Source organism: Larimichthys crocea, chromosome VIII (assembly GCF_000972845.2).
Source record: "Larimichthys crocea isolate SSNF chromosome VIII, L_crocea_2.0, whole genome shotgun sequence".
Lineage (NCBI taxonomy): Eukaryota > Metazoa > Chordata > Actinopteri > Sciaenidae > Larimichthys > Larimichthys crocea.
In genome coordinates this window covers 3,143,312-3,158,245 of record NC_040018.1, presented here as the reverse complement: position 1 = coordinate 3,158,245, position 14,934 = coordinate 3,143,312, and the positions used below count along the sequence as shown (strand labels likewise).

Below are 14,934 nucleotides of genomic sequence, written 5' to 3'. Positions count from 1 at the left end.
CTCCAGCTATACTGCACCATTGAACACAACCTACACATGCTCTAATACCCACTGCTCTTGGATAAAGTAATTCTCAAAACTCCAGGGTGCAGAATTTCCAATGTCACTCCATGACATCAGTGGGGTACAAAGGTCACAGCTGCAGCTCAGTGCACATCATTTCCTGTCTGCTTCTCATCTTCTATACCCCCCTCATTTGCTATCTTTGACCCACTCACCAAGAAGCCCCATATAGAACAGTAAACAACAAAAGGGAGCAGTGGGATTTCCGCAGTAATATTCATGCCTTTCACAATGTGAAAATACAGAACACTAGGTTTGTTGGCGAGGAAAAACTCTCATCCCCTGCATCAGAATTAGTGGCTGTGATTTTGCATTTGTTGTCTAGAAATAAAAATCTCAAGGTCTAAAGGTCACAGATAATTCATAAAACAGCATCAGAAAAGAACAAACCAGGGAATGAATTAGCTGAATAACTGAAAGATTGAAGGGTTGCTGAATGACCTAGAGAAATTAAATTCGATTCAATTAAACACTGCCTAAAAACAAAATACATCACGTTTATACCTGTATATTTAAAAAAAAAAAAAACTTGAGCATTATCTTCATATCTTTATCTGAAGGTAAAGGCATTTCAAGATAGGTCTGTCTGAGGGTCACTTTGCCATCAATCGGAAAGGAAATATTCTTTTCATTTTGTTGCTTCATTCCCCTAAGTGCAGTCTTAATCTCATTTCAACATTCATCTAGAGGAATTTTTATGGCCACCTGAGTCCAGTATTGAGTCTTCCTCAGCTCTGTTGGTCTACAAGAGAGAAACATGTCACTCTTTAGCATTCAATGCTCTCCTATGTCCAGTAGCTAATCATCAACCTGCGTCTGGCTATTATTTAGTGGTGTGCAGGTAGAGTACTATGGAGTGGCTATAGATATATATGTATACAGTATATATATATTGAAACCACAGCACTGAGTGATCAATTTGTGCAGGACATAAGTGTATATAGGGAAAATGCACAACAGACTGGCCTTTCTCCTTGAAGCATGAAGTGCAGTCCATCCACTTCAAACATTATGTGAGGCTACCCACCCACATATTCCTACATGAGGATGCAGCGAGCTACATCAGCGTACACAGACATTGTTTTAGGCTCACACAACTATGGCATGTCTTCAACAACAACAACATGATTCGCCATTTGTGCTCATGCACTAACATTTCGAGTGCTCGATATAGTAAAGCGTGGCCTGGATAGATTGTTTTTCTTCTCTCTACGAGGTCATAGTGTTGATTGGAGTATTCTTTGTTGAAAACAGCTGCCTGCACCTGACAACAATGCAACGAGGGCGTTGAGAGAGAAACAAAACAGTAAAGGTGTAGGTCACGAGCTAATCAATGAGGTGAAGCGTGCTATAAACTTCAAAAAACTGCAGATTCAGCTGATTTTCATCATTATTATTTGATACGTCATACTATCATATTATACATGTCACACCGCGGTGAAGTCAAGCTGGGTTTTTTGTTCTGTCTCCATGTCTTGTCATTTCCTGTTTTATTTTGAAAGGTAACTCTTCTCTCGTTTCAGGTCACTTGCCCTTCCTCATGGGTCTGATTGTGTTCCCTGATTCCTGATTGTGTCCACCTGTTCCCCATTACCTCCATGTTTTCATATAGTCTGCGTCTCCCTTTGTCTTGTTGCCAGTGTGTTTCGTTTCGTGCGTCCACTACAGCCCTTGACCCAAGTCCACAGCCAAAGTAATTATCTTCAAGCCTGTTTTCACCTTAGCGCTGTTCCTCTTAAAAGTGATTTTATTATTTTTCATAGTTCAGTTTAGAGTTTTTCTAGTTTTAGATTCTCAGTTCATCCTTTTGTTTTTCCTCCTTAGGAGTGATTTTTGTTTCTCGTCCTCAGATTAGTGTGCCTCCAGTTTCAGAAGTGATTTTTAGTCTAGCATTTTTCTTTATTAGATTAGGTTATCCTCCGGCTGGAGCGTCTTTTGTTTGAGTCAGTGTTTTCATAGACATAGATAGATTGAGTTGTACTTCCTCCGACTGGAGCGATTATTATTTTGATACCTTTCATAGCCGGTTTATTTGCTCTCCTTAGAGCCGTAGTTTTCAAAGCCTTGGTCATAGTTTAGGAGGTTTCATAGCCCTGTTGTTGTATCACTTTGTAAGAGGTGCACCTTGCTGCCATTTAATAAAGCCTGCTGTTTTCACACCATCTCTGCGCCTGAGTCCTGTGTCCTAGTCTGGTTCCTGACAATACAAACATCGATTACCACTGTCACCGGACGTGAAGGCGGTGGAAATGTTGCTGCTCTATCGCTATGGGTGAAGTGTAATGTTTGGTTCAGTTCACTGGACAGCTGCTGGATAAGAGCTTAGCCTCACCTCCAGAACCTGTTCCGAATGAATGGTGTACCATTACAGTAAAATATGTGGCTGTCCAGAGGGACATGTGGGCTGATAATCTGCAGATGAGTTTAACCTGAATTATTGAGTCTCTGTGAATAATATTAGAAAGAGTACAGTCTAGACCTGCTCTATATGGGAAGTGTCATAAGATAACTTCTGTTCTGATTTTTGCGTCATAGAAATAAAACTGAACCTAAACTCCAATAATATAGGCTCAATATCTTTAAATTCTGTCTTGTTGTGATGTGAAGAAGACACTAAATCAGGCATTAGATCATTATGTAGGGAAACATACCACTGCTTTTAGAAGAATAACCACGATTATGGTTCATGTCTGCCAATGAAACAATTTTTCCCAAATGTAGCAGAGCCTCTGAGTCTGTGTGGGCTGAACACATACATATTATATTCTATACAGTATGTGCATGACACAATAAACAACGTAACTATCTTAGAGGTCAACGGAAAGCTTTTTATTACATCTACAACCCCAAATAAAAACCACACAATGCAGTTCATTAGCTCCTGACAGTAACTCAGTGCTGTGGTAATCTGTGCATGCACAGCAGTTCATTCGTCCACTTGACCTTTCTTCCTTTCTCCCATCTGTTTTTCCCCAGACAACACACAGCGCAGACCACAGACCCAGTTAGACTCACTAGCTTAAATTCAGAGGCACCATAAATCATAGATCACACACTGTATGCTAGTGTCAACATGACTGCAAAAGGCCTGAAAAATCTCTTAAAAACGGAAAGGAAAAAAAAAATCAATGCAGCCCTGACGACAAGAGAGAGCCTCTAAAACCACCAAGATTACAGTGAGCTGTACTACTTGAAATTCTGTAAGGGGAATTGATGTGAGTATCTTATATGTATGCATAGTTGAACACAGAGCATAATCATGAAGATACCCTTTGGTAAACATTGAAGATGTAGTCAAGACCATTTGTTTCTCCAAGTGTGCTTTCACATCCGTCCAGACCAAAGAAAATGATCATAAACAACTGTATTTTAGTGTTAGCCTGGTTTCTGTTCATACTGACTTTTTACAAACAGACCAGGAGGAGTAAACATGTAGTTACATAGACTGAGACTTAACTTGCTTCATCCTGCATTATTGGTGCTTCGTCAACACCATCCATTCATCCAAAAGTTTACTTTTCAGACTTTCTTCTCAATATATTTGTGCTTTGGACTCCATTAATTGCCAGTTGTGGCTGTATTTTTATCTTTTAAATTACAAAAGTGACAGTAAGTATTACACCCAGATCTGGTTATGGTGTATGTTTTGAGCGAGTAGTAGAGTCTATAACCCTAAAGGCACTATCTCCTATTACAACGTTTACATGACTGAAGCAATTCCTTGCATTAACAGATCATCAATAGACACCAAAGACGAGCACACTAATGCAGCAGTGTATTCAAATAGGTGTGTGTGTCACTGCTTTGGGCAGTTTTCTTTTGCCCATACGAGCAGGATGAACATTGAAAAATCTGTTTGAAAAGTTCAGTTTTAAGCTGATGATAAAATGACTTTAAATTGTACCCTGTACTTTCTTTTCAGCATTACGCTGCCATGGTAAAGTCTGTTGATTATCACAGCTAAGGCTTAAATCAGAATTCAAACCTGAAGAAAGAAAAATGTTTGTTAAAGCAAACTTTTTTCTTTTTCATGCAAACATTAATCGTATACAAAGAAAAGTAATGTGTTGTACCAGGGTTTTTTTCCATCCAATTTCCATCTGCAGTCCCTTGTGTGCACAATAAGGAGGATTAATTGCCAAAGATGGTTTCCTGGGAAAAGCACACTACAGATAATGGCTGGATGCACATCAATGCCAATGTCAAGATGAAAGTTAAAGTTAAAAGTTTTTTCTCCTGAAGAATCATATAGATTGGCAAATCCTCTTTATTTATTCAAGTCTACTTATAGTTTGTTGTACAGGTAAAACTGGAAAAGTCTGGACACTATATGACATTGTTTTCTCTGATAACTGTTTCCCTTGCTTCAAAGGCTCATGTACACTCCATGTGAGGGATGAATTTAGCCTCATATTATCCTCCTACTGCTAACCAACCTTGTTTTCCTAGTGGGATATTAATGACCTGCAGCAGAGATATATTATCAGCCATACAAAAATGGAAATGTGTCTTGGGCTCACGCAGCTTCACACGTGGTCTTACACATGTCTCATGTGTCACTGCATTTATTTCACACATAAAAGCAGCTTCTGTGAACAGATTACTGTCCAGCAGGTCTTTTGAAGAAGCTTTCACCTCACAGGCTCTGACAAAAGCATGACCGCACAGCAAAGACCAGTTTTAGACCTGGACATTGATCACTGTGTTGGTAAATATATTGCAGTGGGGCATAATATATTTACAAATGGCTTTTATTAATGTCAGATGAAAAGTCTGACTGGATAAACCTTCCCTCTTGATCATTGTTAACATAAATACCTCTAAGCCTGTAGTAAGACTGATTTAGAGATTGATTACTGACATTTATAAGAAGCTGAGAACCTTGAAAAAGTTTAGAGTAGCTCTATAAGCGATGGAAAATTGACCTTCACCACTTTACATTTCCAACACGTCTTGAAGATTCTGATCTGCAACCAATTACAGTCATGTTCTATACAGCATGAGAGCGGCTGTTAAACATCTGCCCATAAGCGCTGATGTGAAGTCAGACATTAAGAGGTTCGACAGAAGTGCTGTTTTTTATCAGAAGAAGCGGCCGCTAATTTGCGTGCATGCTTTGGTGCAACGCAACATACAAATGAAGTACATACCAAGACGTGGGTGATTTCACGTTCCACCACCTTACACAAGGGTCTCAAGCCTTACAGGTGCATTAGAAAACATAACTGCTTTTTAGAGAGAGAAAGAGAAAAGAGCGAGCATATGACAAAGAGTATGAATGCAAAGTCAGATCTAAATGGTTGTATAATCCTTTGCTCATGACATGTGTGCCAGAACTTCCTACATGTGGGTCGTTCCCATTGCAGCAAACATTTCATTTGATTGTGTTTCAGTGGAGAGTTTTCCACTTGTACTTCAGATAGTTTAAATCAGCGGCCCCTAATTTCCCGGCCATGGACCGGTACTGGTGCATGGTTTGCAAGGTTAATTTGCTACCAGAAATTAAGATTTAAAAAAAAAAAGTTTTTGGATCTGAGAGATTTTTTATTTTGAAAAATAGCTGGATACATCCGTCTGTGGCATGTCAAGACATGAAGAGAAAAAAGTTTGGAGACTGCTGTCTAAATAATAGTGATGGGAATTTCGGCTCTTTTTGGAGAGCTGGTTCTTTTGGCTCTGCTTACTATATGGAGCCGACTCTTTCGGCTCCCAAACGGCTCCTCACATTTTATTAATTGGTTTTATAATTTTTTTATTATTATTGCTGTTATTATTATTTTATATTTTTAAATGTTATTATATTTTATTTATTTTATTTTTGACATTGTAAAGCACTTCAGTGCATGCGGTGTAGAAATGTGCTATATAAATAAAACATACTAACTATTTAATTAATTTATCACCCAAAATAATGCAATAATGTAATAAATAATGTCTCTCGTCTCCCTCCTGTCTTGTTTGACAAGAGACAGTGAGGTACAGTAGGGAAAAAAACAAAAAACACATCGGCTCTGCAGCATCTGCAGATCACACACACGACACACGGGGGAGACGAGACAGTGAGGCACCGAAGTGAAAGAAAAAAAACGGCTCCTTAAATTGGCTCCCAACGAGGAGCCGGCTCCCGTCGTTCACTTCAAAGAGCCGGCTCTCAGAACCGGATCGGTCGCGACCGACACATCACTACTAAATAATGTATTTGCTGTAGTTGGGCACACTTTCAAACATCTACAGTACATATATGGCATTTTCTGAATGAATGCCCTTATGAATGCCCTTGTGTAGTGCTTTCTATTATATTATTAAGTTATTATTCACCATAAGCCCACATAACGCCTTCATTTTGACCACAATGACCACTCAATAAATTAATCATATGCTTTACAGCCGGCCTACTCAATGGACAGCCCATGGGCCCCATGCAGCCCAGGAGCATCTTCAGAGTGGTGAAGCATATATAAATCTGATATATAACAAGTAAGCTACATATAGTACAGTGTATGGAAGTAGCTAACGAGTAAGCTGTCGAGTAAGAGTTGCACACGTGCAGTAGATGTTTTCTCATGTGCGACCATGCTTAGAAGCTTTTCTAAATGCTGGCTTTTGACAGTCACACGCAAGGAAGCCATATTACGCTGGTGCAGTCATGCATGGACCGAGCAACATGGCAGAGATCTACATGATGCATACGAATACATCTATTTACAGACTCAGAAACCGTGAAATAATGCATGCTGGCCATCGTCTCTTTAGACTCACACACAAGGCTATTCATCGCTTCACAAACAACCATCTGATCTAAAAAATTTACCTCCACATGCTCGAAAATCTGGTTCAAAAGCTACAATAGGAATTCCTATGTTTCATTGGCCTGTGACTGAGCTACCTAACCTTATTTTAACCTCTGTGGAAATAAATAACTCACTCACACAGTCGTAAAACTGCAGGGCAACACCTCTGGGTTACCTTTGGTAAACATTGAAGGTGATACATTTCTCTTATTATATTTTAATGTTACCCTTTTATATTTTATTTAAAAGGGTAACATTAAAATTAAAACGTGCTGATTCCCAAAGATGTCCTACTGTGCATGTATGACTAGAAGCTTCCCAGGCTTTTCTTGACCACAGGGCCGAAAAAACAACATTTGCAACCATCTGATCGCCTCGTTGAAGCAAAACACATAAATTATGGAGGGTTACACGCAGCGCGAGCAACACGACCAGTCATTTACTGCCACGTTATCATACGCCTCAGATATTTACCATAACACTATACCACTGTGCCTTCAAAATGTCAGCAAAGCTAGCGCTCACACTCAACAGGCTGCCCTCAGAGGAAAACTGTGATTTCATATCCGATATAAAACAGTAAATGCCACTGAACTGCTGTCAGACAGAAAATAGAAAGAAAAAGTGCAAATGGTGTTTGAATAATTAAAGATGGCGCAAATATAAAAAGGAGCTGCAAACGTGATGAATTTTTTTGTCTTTTATCTGTCACGAGGGCGATTAAGCTAAACACACTCCAAGTTACTGCAAAAAGAAGTGCAAAAAAAGATGATGATGACAATAAGCCGTGAGGGCCATTGTGTTGGAAAATATGAATAAAAAAAGCAACTGTAACCTGCTCTCCTCTTTGCCTACAAATTACATCTATTGAAGTGAAAATTACAACTCTCTACTGGAAAAATGGGAGCCTTTTTTAGACACATACACATCAAAGCCAGATTAAAACTTTGATCTACTAAAGGTAAAAAAAAAAGTTTTTGGTACACAGTGTGACAGAGACTAAAGATGGAAATGTCAAACCATGAATGTGTTTCGACACAAAAAAAAGTCACAGTCTAGAATTTTCCTGCTGTGCATAGTTGCTTTGCAAATGCCTTTTTCGACTTTAGCTGGTTAACAAAGACGACCTTTGAAGCTACTGTACTGCCACTGTACTAGCCTTTCCACTGGTCTTGTGATGTGGCATCATTAGAAGAAGAGCTGGTGGATTCCCAGTGATATCAATGCTGCTGCTGTTGACAGCCAAGCATGGAAAAGTGCTTCATACGAACCAAAAAATGCCACCATAAGACAGTTTTATATTGATACTCCTGAAATAAATATGCCATGTACATAAAACATTAGCGGTATCTTCTTCACAGTGGCAGTCAAGCTTGCTATAACCACTCATTTCCACCACTTCTCCTTTGTGACTTTGTGGGTTGATGAAGAAAATTGCATCTGCTCCTTATGTTGATTTGGGATGCCTTTTGTTGGACTTCTCGAGAATCAGAACCCTGAATCATGTTGAAGGTCTTGGTAATCGCTCTACTTTGACATTTCACTCCGTACTCCCGATGACATGTGTAAACAGTCACTGGACGGTCAGTCAACACCACCGTGAACAGCCCTGCGCAGCACAGCCAATATCAGCAGAAGCTGAAGTTTCACCCTTAGTTTATTGCTTTAAGGTCAAACCCCTTTTCTTGTGTAAATAGCTTTTTCAGATGCCATATAATCAGTCAGAGTCTACAGCAGTCTCCTGACCTGTGGGTCCGTCCTCTCGCCCCCTACTGCAGTCAAACTCATAAATCACATCATGGGACTTAATGGACCTGACAGGAGGAAATAAGACAATCCAATTGCACGTCTGTCTGTCCTGGGAGAGGGATCCCTCCTCTGTGGCTCTTCCTGAGGTTTCTTCCACCTTTTTTCTCTGTTAAAGGGTTTTTGGGGGCAAGTTTTTCCTCACTCGAACCGAGGGTCTAAGGACAGAGGGTGTCACTCCCTGTACAGATTGTAAAGCCCTCCAAGGCAAATGTACTTTGTGACTTTGGGCTATACAAAGAAAATCTGATGTGATTTGATTTGAACACTGATCTCAAACCTGCACACTAGGACTAAGGTATAATCAAGTCAAAGTGGAGACTATTTGGGCAGAGCCCTTCCCTCAGCATGTAAAACACTGCAGATAAACCACCCACAAGTGATTCCCATTTAAACACATTCACATGTAGGAGGTCTGACACAAGACATCAATATTATACAACAGATGCCTGTGGCCAAGAGGAGTAAAAATATATCACAGCAATGCATAAACGAGGATAAGTGACCTTTCAGCTCTGTGATGTTCAGGGCCTGATGCTAATGTCAGCTTGCTAATGGTAACACCAAGCGTCAGCCTCTGTGGCTTTGAAGTGAAGCCAATGCAGAAGTGTCAAAAACTGCAGTTTTAGAACGAGTCAATCTCCATAGGCCCCATTGTTCAAATGTCCAACTTCACAGCAGAAATAAACATGTTTACAGCCTGGTACAAAAAACTGTTTTGGTCTCTATAGATGATTTCCCTGTTCATGACAACTGTACTGAGGGTAAGTTTATATATAACTCACCTGTTCAGATTATATTAAGGCTTAAAGTTATGCATAATTATCAGCCTGGCCACTTTGACTGACAAGTGGGTGCCGTTACAGGCCCCTCAGCTTCACCCCTTTGTCCATTTTTAGATTAGCCGCAGAGGCAGGACCGCCAAGTCGGTGGCGGCCAGAGCCACCAAACCTAAGATAAAGGATTATCAAAGTTATTACATTTAATCTTAAAGGGAGACAGGAATGTCTGGACCATTTTTCATGGCAATACATCCTACAATTAGTGAAGACACTGCACTCAAAACCACAACCAACCACATGTGAACTTTATGGTGGGACTGGAGGAAAAGTCAGTGGATCATTAAAGTCATTGACATAAATGCCAGTACAAAGGTTTGTGTCAGTCCTCTGAGATTTCCAGACTGGACTAAAGTGATCGACAGACCGTACATCTAATTAAAGACAGGCACACGTTGCTGCCCATTGAGCTACTCTGCAAGTATGGCTAAGAAACAGGGTAACAAGAAGCATGTTTCTTCTCTTAGTAACCTTGTTTGGCTCCTTGTGCGCTCATATTAATGATATCCTTGTACTGTGTTGTGTGTGTGTCTGTAATGCAGTTTTGGTACAATGCTTGTACCAAAACTTTGTGACTGGAAACTGGAGAAGGATTTTAGGATTTAATTTGAATCGTTTCAGTTGAGGGATTATATACAGGCTTGTCTCTCAGTCTGTCTTACTTTGCAAAGAAGAGTAGGGTCACAACCTTGAAATACCGACAGAATAAAATATGAAAAAAAAAAAAGTTTCTGAAGCCTTCAATCTTGCAGTTTAAACCCCCAAGGTAACCTAAGATATCTATTGTAAAAGTGCATAATCGCCTGCTGTGACCTTTGGGTCCATCTGGTCTAGTTAAATCATACATTTCATAGATTCAATTGTAACACCTATTAGTGTCTTCATTCTCCAGACAATTTTAACAATGCTTTAAGATATATACCAGAATACAAAGAGTGTGAGTGTCTCACCTGTTTAAAGGTCTGAAGTGGACTGAGGATTATACTTGATTTACATTGTGAGTCAATGAAACCAAGCTGAGGTGAAATGGGACATTTCACATTCACATTTAGTCATTTTGCTGACGGTTTTTATCCAATTTGGGGTTCAGTATCTTGCCCAAGGACACTTCGATATGCAGACTGGAGGAGCTGGGGATTGAACCACCAATCATCTGAATCATCTACCTCCTGAGCCAGAGCCGTCCGGGAATTGCATATGTGGTGGTGTTCAAGGTTCAGGATTTATTTCCAGTATCTCTGTATGTTCTGTCTCATCCTGAATGTCACTTGTGTATGTATGTATACAGTAGGACATTTATTATCTTTTCATCCTTCTTTAATATAATTTATGAGCCGATACTGAATCTTAAACTCTGAGTTGTGTTTAATTCATATTTCCTTGAACCAAATCTATTTGTCTATTCATCCATTTCCTACATATCCTGTTTATTCTGTTCAGCATGGCTGAGAACTGAATTTAGAGGCTGCAGTCCACCAGATCTCCACGATGAGAGAAACCCAAGAGAAAACACTTGGGGAATATCTAAACTCTTTCTTGCTGTGAGGCAACAGTGCTAACAAAAGCATCACCGTGCCGCCCAGCATTGGATCCAATTTTGCTCATTTCGGTACTGCACCTTTTATCTTTTAACTTACAGCTATACAATACATGTGCTTGCAGTTCATATTTCTAGAAATAGCCAACACCACAATAACTGCTGCATTCACAAGGTGATGTGTGATAAATAAAACAGAAGTCTCTTTCAACACACCCATTTTGATCCATCAACTAGCAGCACACTGTTAATGAGTGCTCCCTACAATTATGACAATTACTTTATTAACAAAAGGGTCGGTTGTTACTTCAGTCTATTAGTTCTATACTGCAGAGGAAAATGGACGATTAGGGCAGCGTACAAACTAAAATATGGCTTTCACTCAAAGAGAGGAGAGGCGCACAGACTGGATGAGTACCTAAAAGGTTTGTTTTGTTCGGATCTATTAATTGAAGTGAGTGAAGTTCATGATTGTGCCTCTATGCTTCAGTAGTAGAGGACAAGGATAGCAATGCATGACTGTGTCTTTATCAAGATGAATTAGTAATGAGTCACCTTCATACATGAATCATACATTAATAATACCTTAATTTTGTGCATGGATAAGGATACAGAAACTTTTAATTGCATGGCAAAATGCCGTATCGTCAATATTTTAGTTTCACAAGTCAGGTTTTAGGAAGGTTCATGTTTTATTAAGAAGAGACAAGCCCTCCCCTATATTCACACATAAACCATGTCTCATAAAACTAATGAAAAAAGTTTATCTTCAGTCACTCACCAGAGGGGGCGCTCATGCAGTCCTGTAAGTTACACTTCTGGCTGCTCTCGGGCTGAGGCTCATGGTCACATTGAGCTTGATCCACTTCTTCATCTGTCTCAGCTTTTGTGTTGATACACTTGATGAGACGACGCTGCAGACCGCCACCGCAAGAAGCTGAACACTGCAGGCAGAGAGTTGTGACAAATATGAAAATGTTTTGCAGAATACATATGTTAATGGATTCTTCTTGTCTCTAGTTGTAATGACTGAGACTGACAGGAGTTCAATAGGCTCAGCATGCAGTCACTGATAACTGATGACCAAAATCAAATGTCATTTCAGTTCCTTACAGCTGAAACCGTTGTTTTGGATTTGTCTGACATGCACATATGATTTATCAGAGACTGGAGGTGCGTGTTGATACTGAAGGTTTTACTTTTTCATCTTGCACTTATGATAGATCATATCAGAGGGTCCTCCTTCTTAAAAACAGGGAAACCTTTTTGATTTGCCCGGTTTCAGACTGATTGGAATACTTGGCGTCAGTCAAATCTGGCAGCACTGGATATTATTCTGAATATCTGGACATAATTTGACAAGCTGCAAGAAGACAGCAGCTTATTCATGGTGTGGTTTCGCTGTGTGCATATTAAATACTCTAGAGCGTGCTGCTGCTGATATGGTTCAGGGAACAAAAAGACCCATCTTTGTAATAGACAATGGGAGGAACTGAAATTCCCAGTGTGGGTTAGGTTATTATGAAACGATTGCCTGCAGCTGTTTGACTGAGTATGTACCACATGGATTAAAAGTGATAATGTGGATTTTGGGAGATAGAAATGCTCCCCACTGGACTGGATTTGACAAAAGTAAAAAACACATTTGTTCTTCTGTGAAACAACAATTAGAGAGGGCAATACTACTTCTAGTTCTTTTAGTTTATCTCATGCCCTTTCTGTGGCTATTCTAAATTCATCAAATACATTTCCATTTATTTCCCTGGTCACTCCCACATCCTTTGACCAGATTCCTGCCTCCCTGTCAAATGTAGTCTATGGACCTCAGGGGTCATTCTATCTTTTATCTCTTGTTGGTCTCCTCCGGTTAACATTCATTAACTTCATACATTTCTTGCCAAAATTTCAATTACAAACTTTCAGATAAATCACTTTTTTTTCAAACCACTGTATGAATTATCCTGTGACCCTGAACAGGATCAGAAGAGGATTAGAAAATGAATGGAGGGTATGACATGAATTATTTATTGATTTGTATGCAAGTTCTTTAAAATGTAATTTAGATCTTTTGTGCCTCTGATAATAAGACCGCATCAGGTTTGAATGAATGACAGGGAATTATAGTCTTCATGAACTCTATGAATCATACATCATGCTCGATTATTCTCTTGTTTTCAACTGATGAGCTGTTGTGTGTGCATGTGTGTACCTGTCCCCAAGACCCGGTGAGCCACTGAGCACAGGGCTGGCTGTTACACGGCTGGATGTTACCGGGCTGAAGGTCTTTGTCGCATTGATCCTTCTCTGGACAGGTGACTATACGCTGCTGCTCACCTCCTCCACACACTTCAGAGCACTGAACACACAGACACACACACACACACACACACACACACACACACACTGAAATAGGCTGACATATGAACTCTACTGTCCTTAGTTGACTTGTTCTTCTATATATGAGGGCTAAGGCTGCACGGTGAAGGAAAACTGGATGTACTAAGAGGTTTCTCTGGGTTTTATTAGTTGCACAATGAAAGGATCACATCAGTATTTTTGCACATCTCACCACTGTCCTGCAAAATGTGTTGACTTTACAGAACTACCAGTGACCACAGACTATTATATTTTTCACTCATGTTTTACATATCATAGACCTAAATACAACCACACACACGCAAAGGACTTATAGATGTATGTGGAGGGGGCTGCAGGAGAGAAGCACCGTTACTGGCTGGACGTGCTGCAGCTCTGTCATCTTGTTTTCTGTTTGTGCTGTAGTTTGTTGTGCACTAGAGTAGCAAGTCTCGGTTCTCAACAGAGTTCGATCAGGTATCCGGATATTTTTTGCACACTTTTCCTGACACACATGCTCATCGCTGCCCAGCGTCTCCTGCCCACATCCTCAGCACCCCCAGCACTGATTAGACAACCAGTTGTAGTTCCAGCTGTGTCAGTTAAAATCATCTAGCAGTGCTTTCCTGTTCCTACACCTCTGTCTGCTGTCTCCTGCAGCTCAGTGCCAACCCAGGCCCCCTTTGACAACATGCAAATGTAGAGAGGTAGGTCCAAGCCCCTACTCTAGACAGCCCCTGACTTCTCAGACTTACAGACTTTTTAACAGCAAACTTTTCACTGCAGTATGCCATCAAATTCGTATTATACTTTTTGTGACAATGACATCAAGTTTCAATAGTTCGTCTGTGTATCTTGTAAATGCAAGGTTGCTCAACTGCTATTAAAATTCTCAGAATCTCCAACCTACCTAAAAATCATTAACCCAAAAGACCCTCACATTCTTAACGCGCACCGGTAACCATAAAAAAGGCAGAGGAACTTTCAAGGCTCTGCAAGCTGACAATACATAATGTACAGTGTTGTCTGCTTTCAAAAATGTGTGCGGTAATATAAATGATGTCTTTAAATGTTCTGATGGTTATGGGAGTATGATTTCTCCTATACAGCATTTTGTTACCACATTATAGAATTATAAAGAAATGGAGGATTTTACATGCAAGCATCCACATTACAGTGCTGTTTCCTGAAACCAGAGAACATCTGTGCATTTTTCCACAGTCTTTCTCATTACTTATTACTCACTTGACCCCAAGAGGAGGTGTACCATTTGAGACACGGCTGAAGGTTGCAGGTCATTCGGGTTGGTGGCCTGGAGGACATGGCCCGGCAGTGAAAAGGTCGCAGGGGTCTCTGATCCCGCATGTCGAAGCACTGGACTTCTCGTGATTTAATGCCACCTTCACAATTCTTGGAGCACTGCGAAAAGACGAGGACTGTCATTCGTCATTCATTCATCCAGTGGTGGTGAGTCGTCTAAGACGGCTGGATTCCTTGTGTGCTTTAAAAGGGTTTCATTACTTGTCACAGAGGTTTCCCTGAT

General features: G+C 40.2%; 1 protein-coding gene across 1 annotated transcript in view; it reads right to left on the bottom strand.

Annotated features, from left to right (window-relative positions):
* The window catches only part of adamts7 (a disintegrin-like and metallopeptidase (reprolysin type) with thrombospondin type 1 motif, 7), an 82,826-nt gene that overhangs the window by 8,093 nt on the left and 59,799 nt on the right, over nucleotides 1–14,934 (bottom strand). Inside the window, exons 21-23 of the mRNA XM_027281773.1 lie at nucleotides 14,637–14,810; nucleotides 13,246–13,392; nucleotides 11,818–11,980 (exon numbers count right to left, since the gene is read on the bottom strand). Of these exons, the coding sequence (XP_027137574.1) occupies nucleotides 11,818–11,980; nucleotides 13,246–13,392; nucleotides 14,637–14,810 (484 nt within the window). The remainder of the gene's footprint in view (nucleotides 1–11,817; nucleotides 11,981–13,245; nucleotides 13,393–14,636; nucleotides 14,811–14,934) is intronic.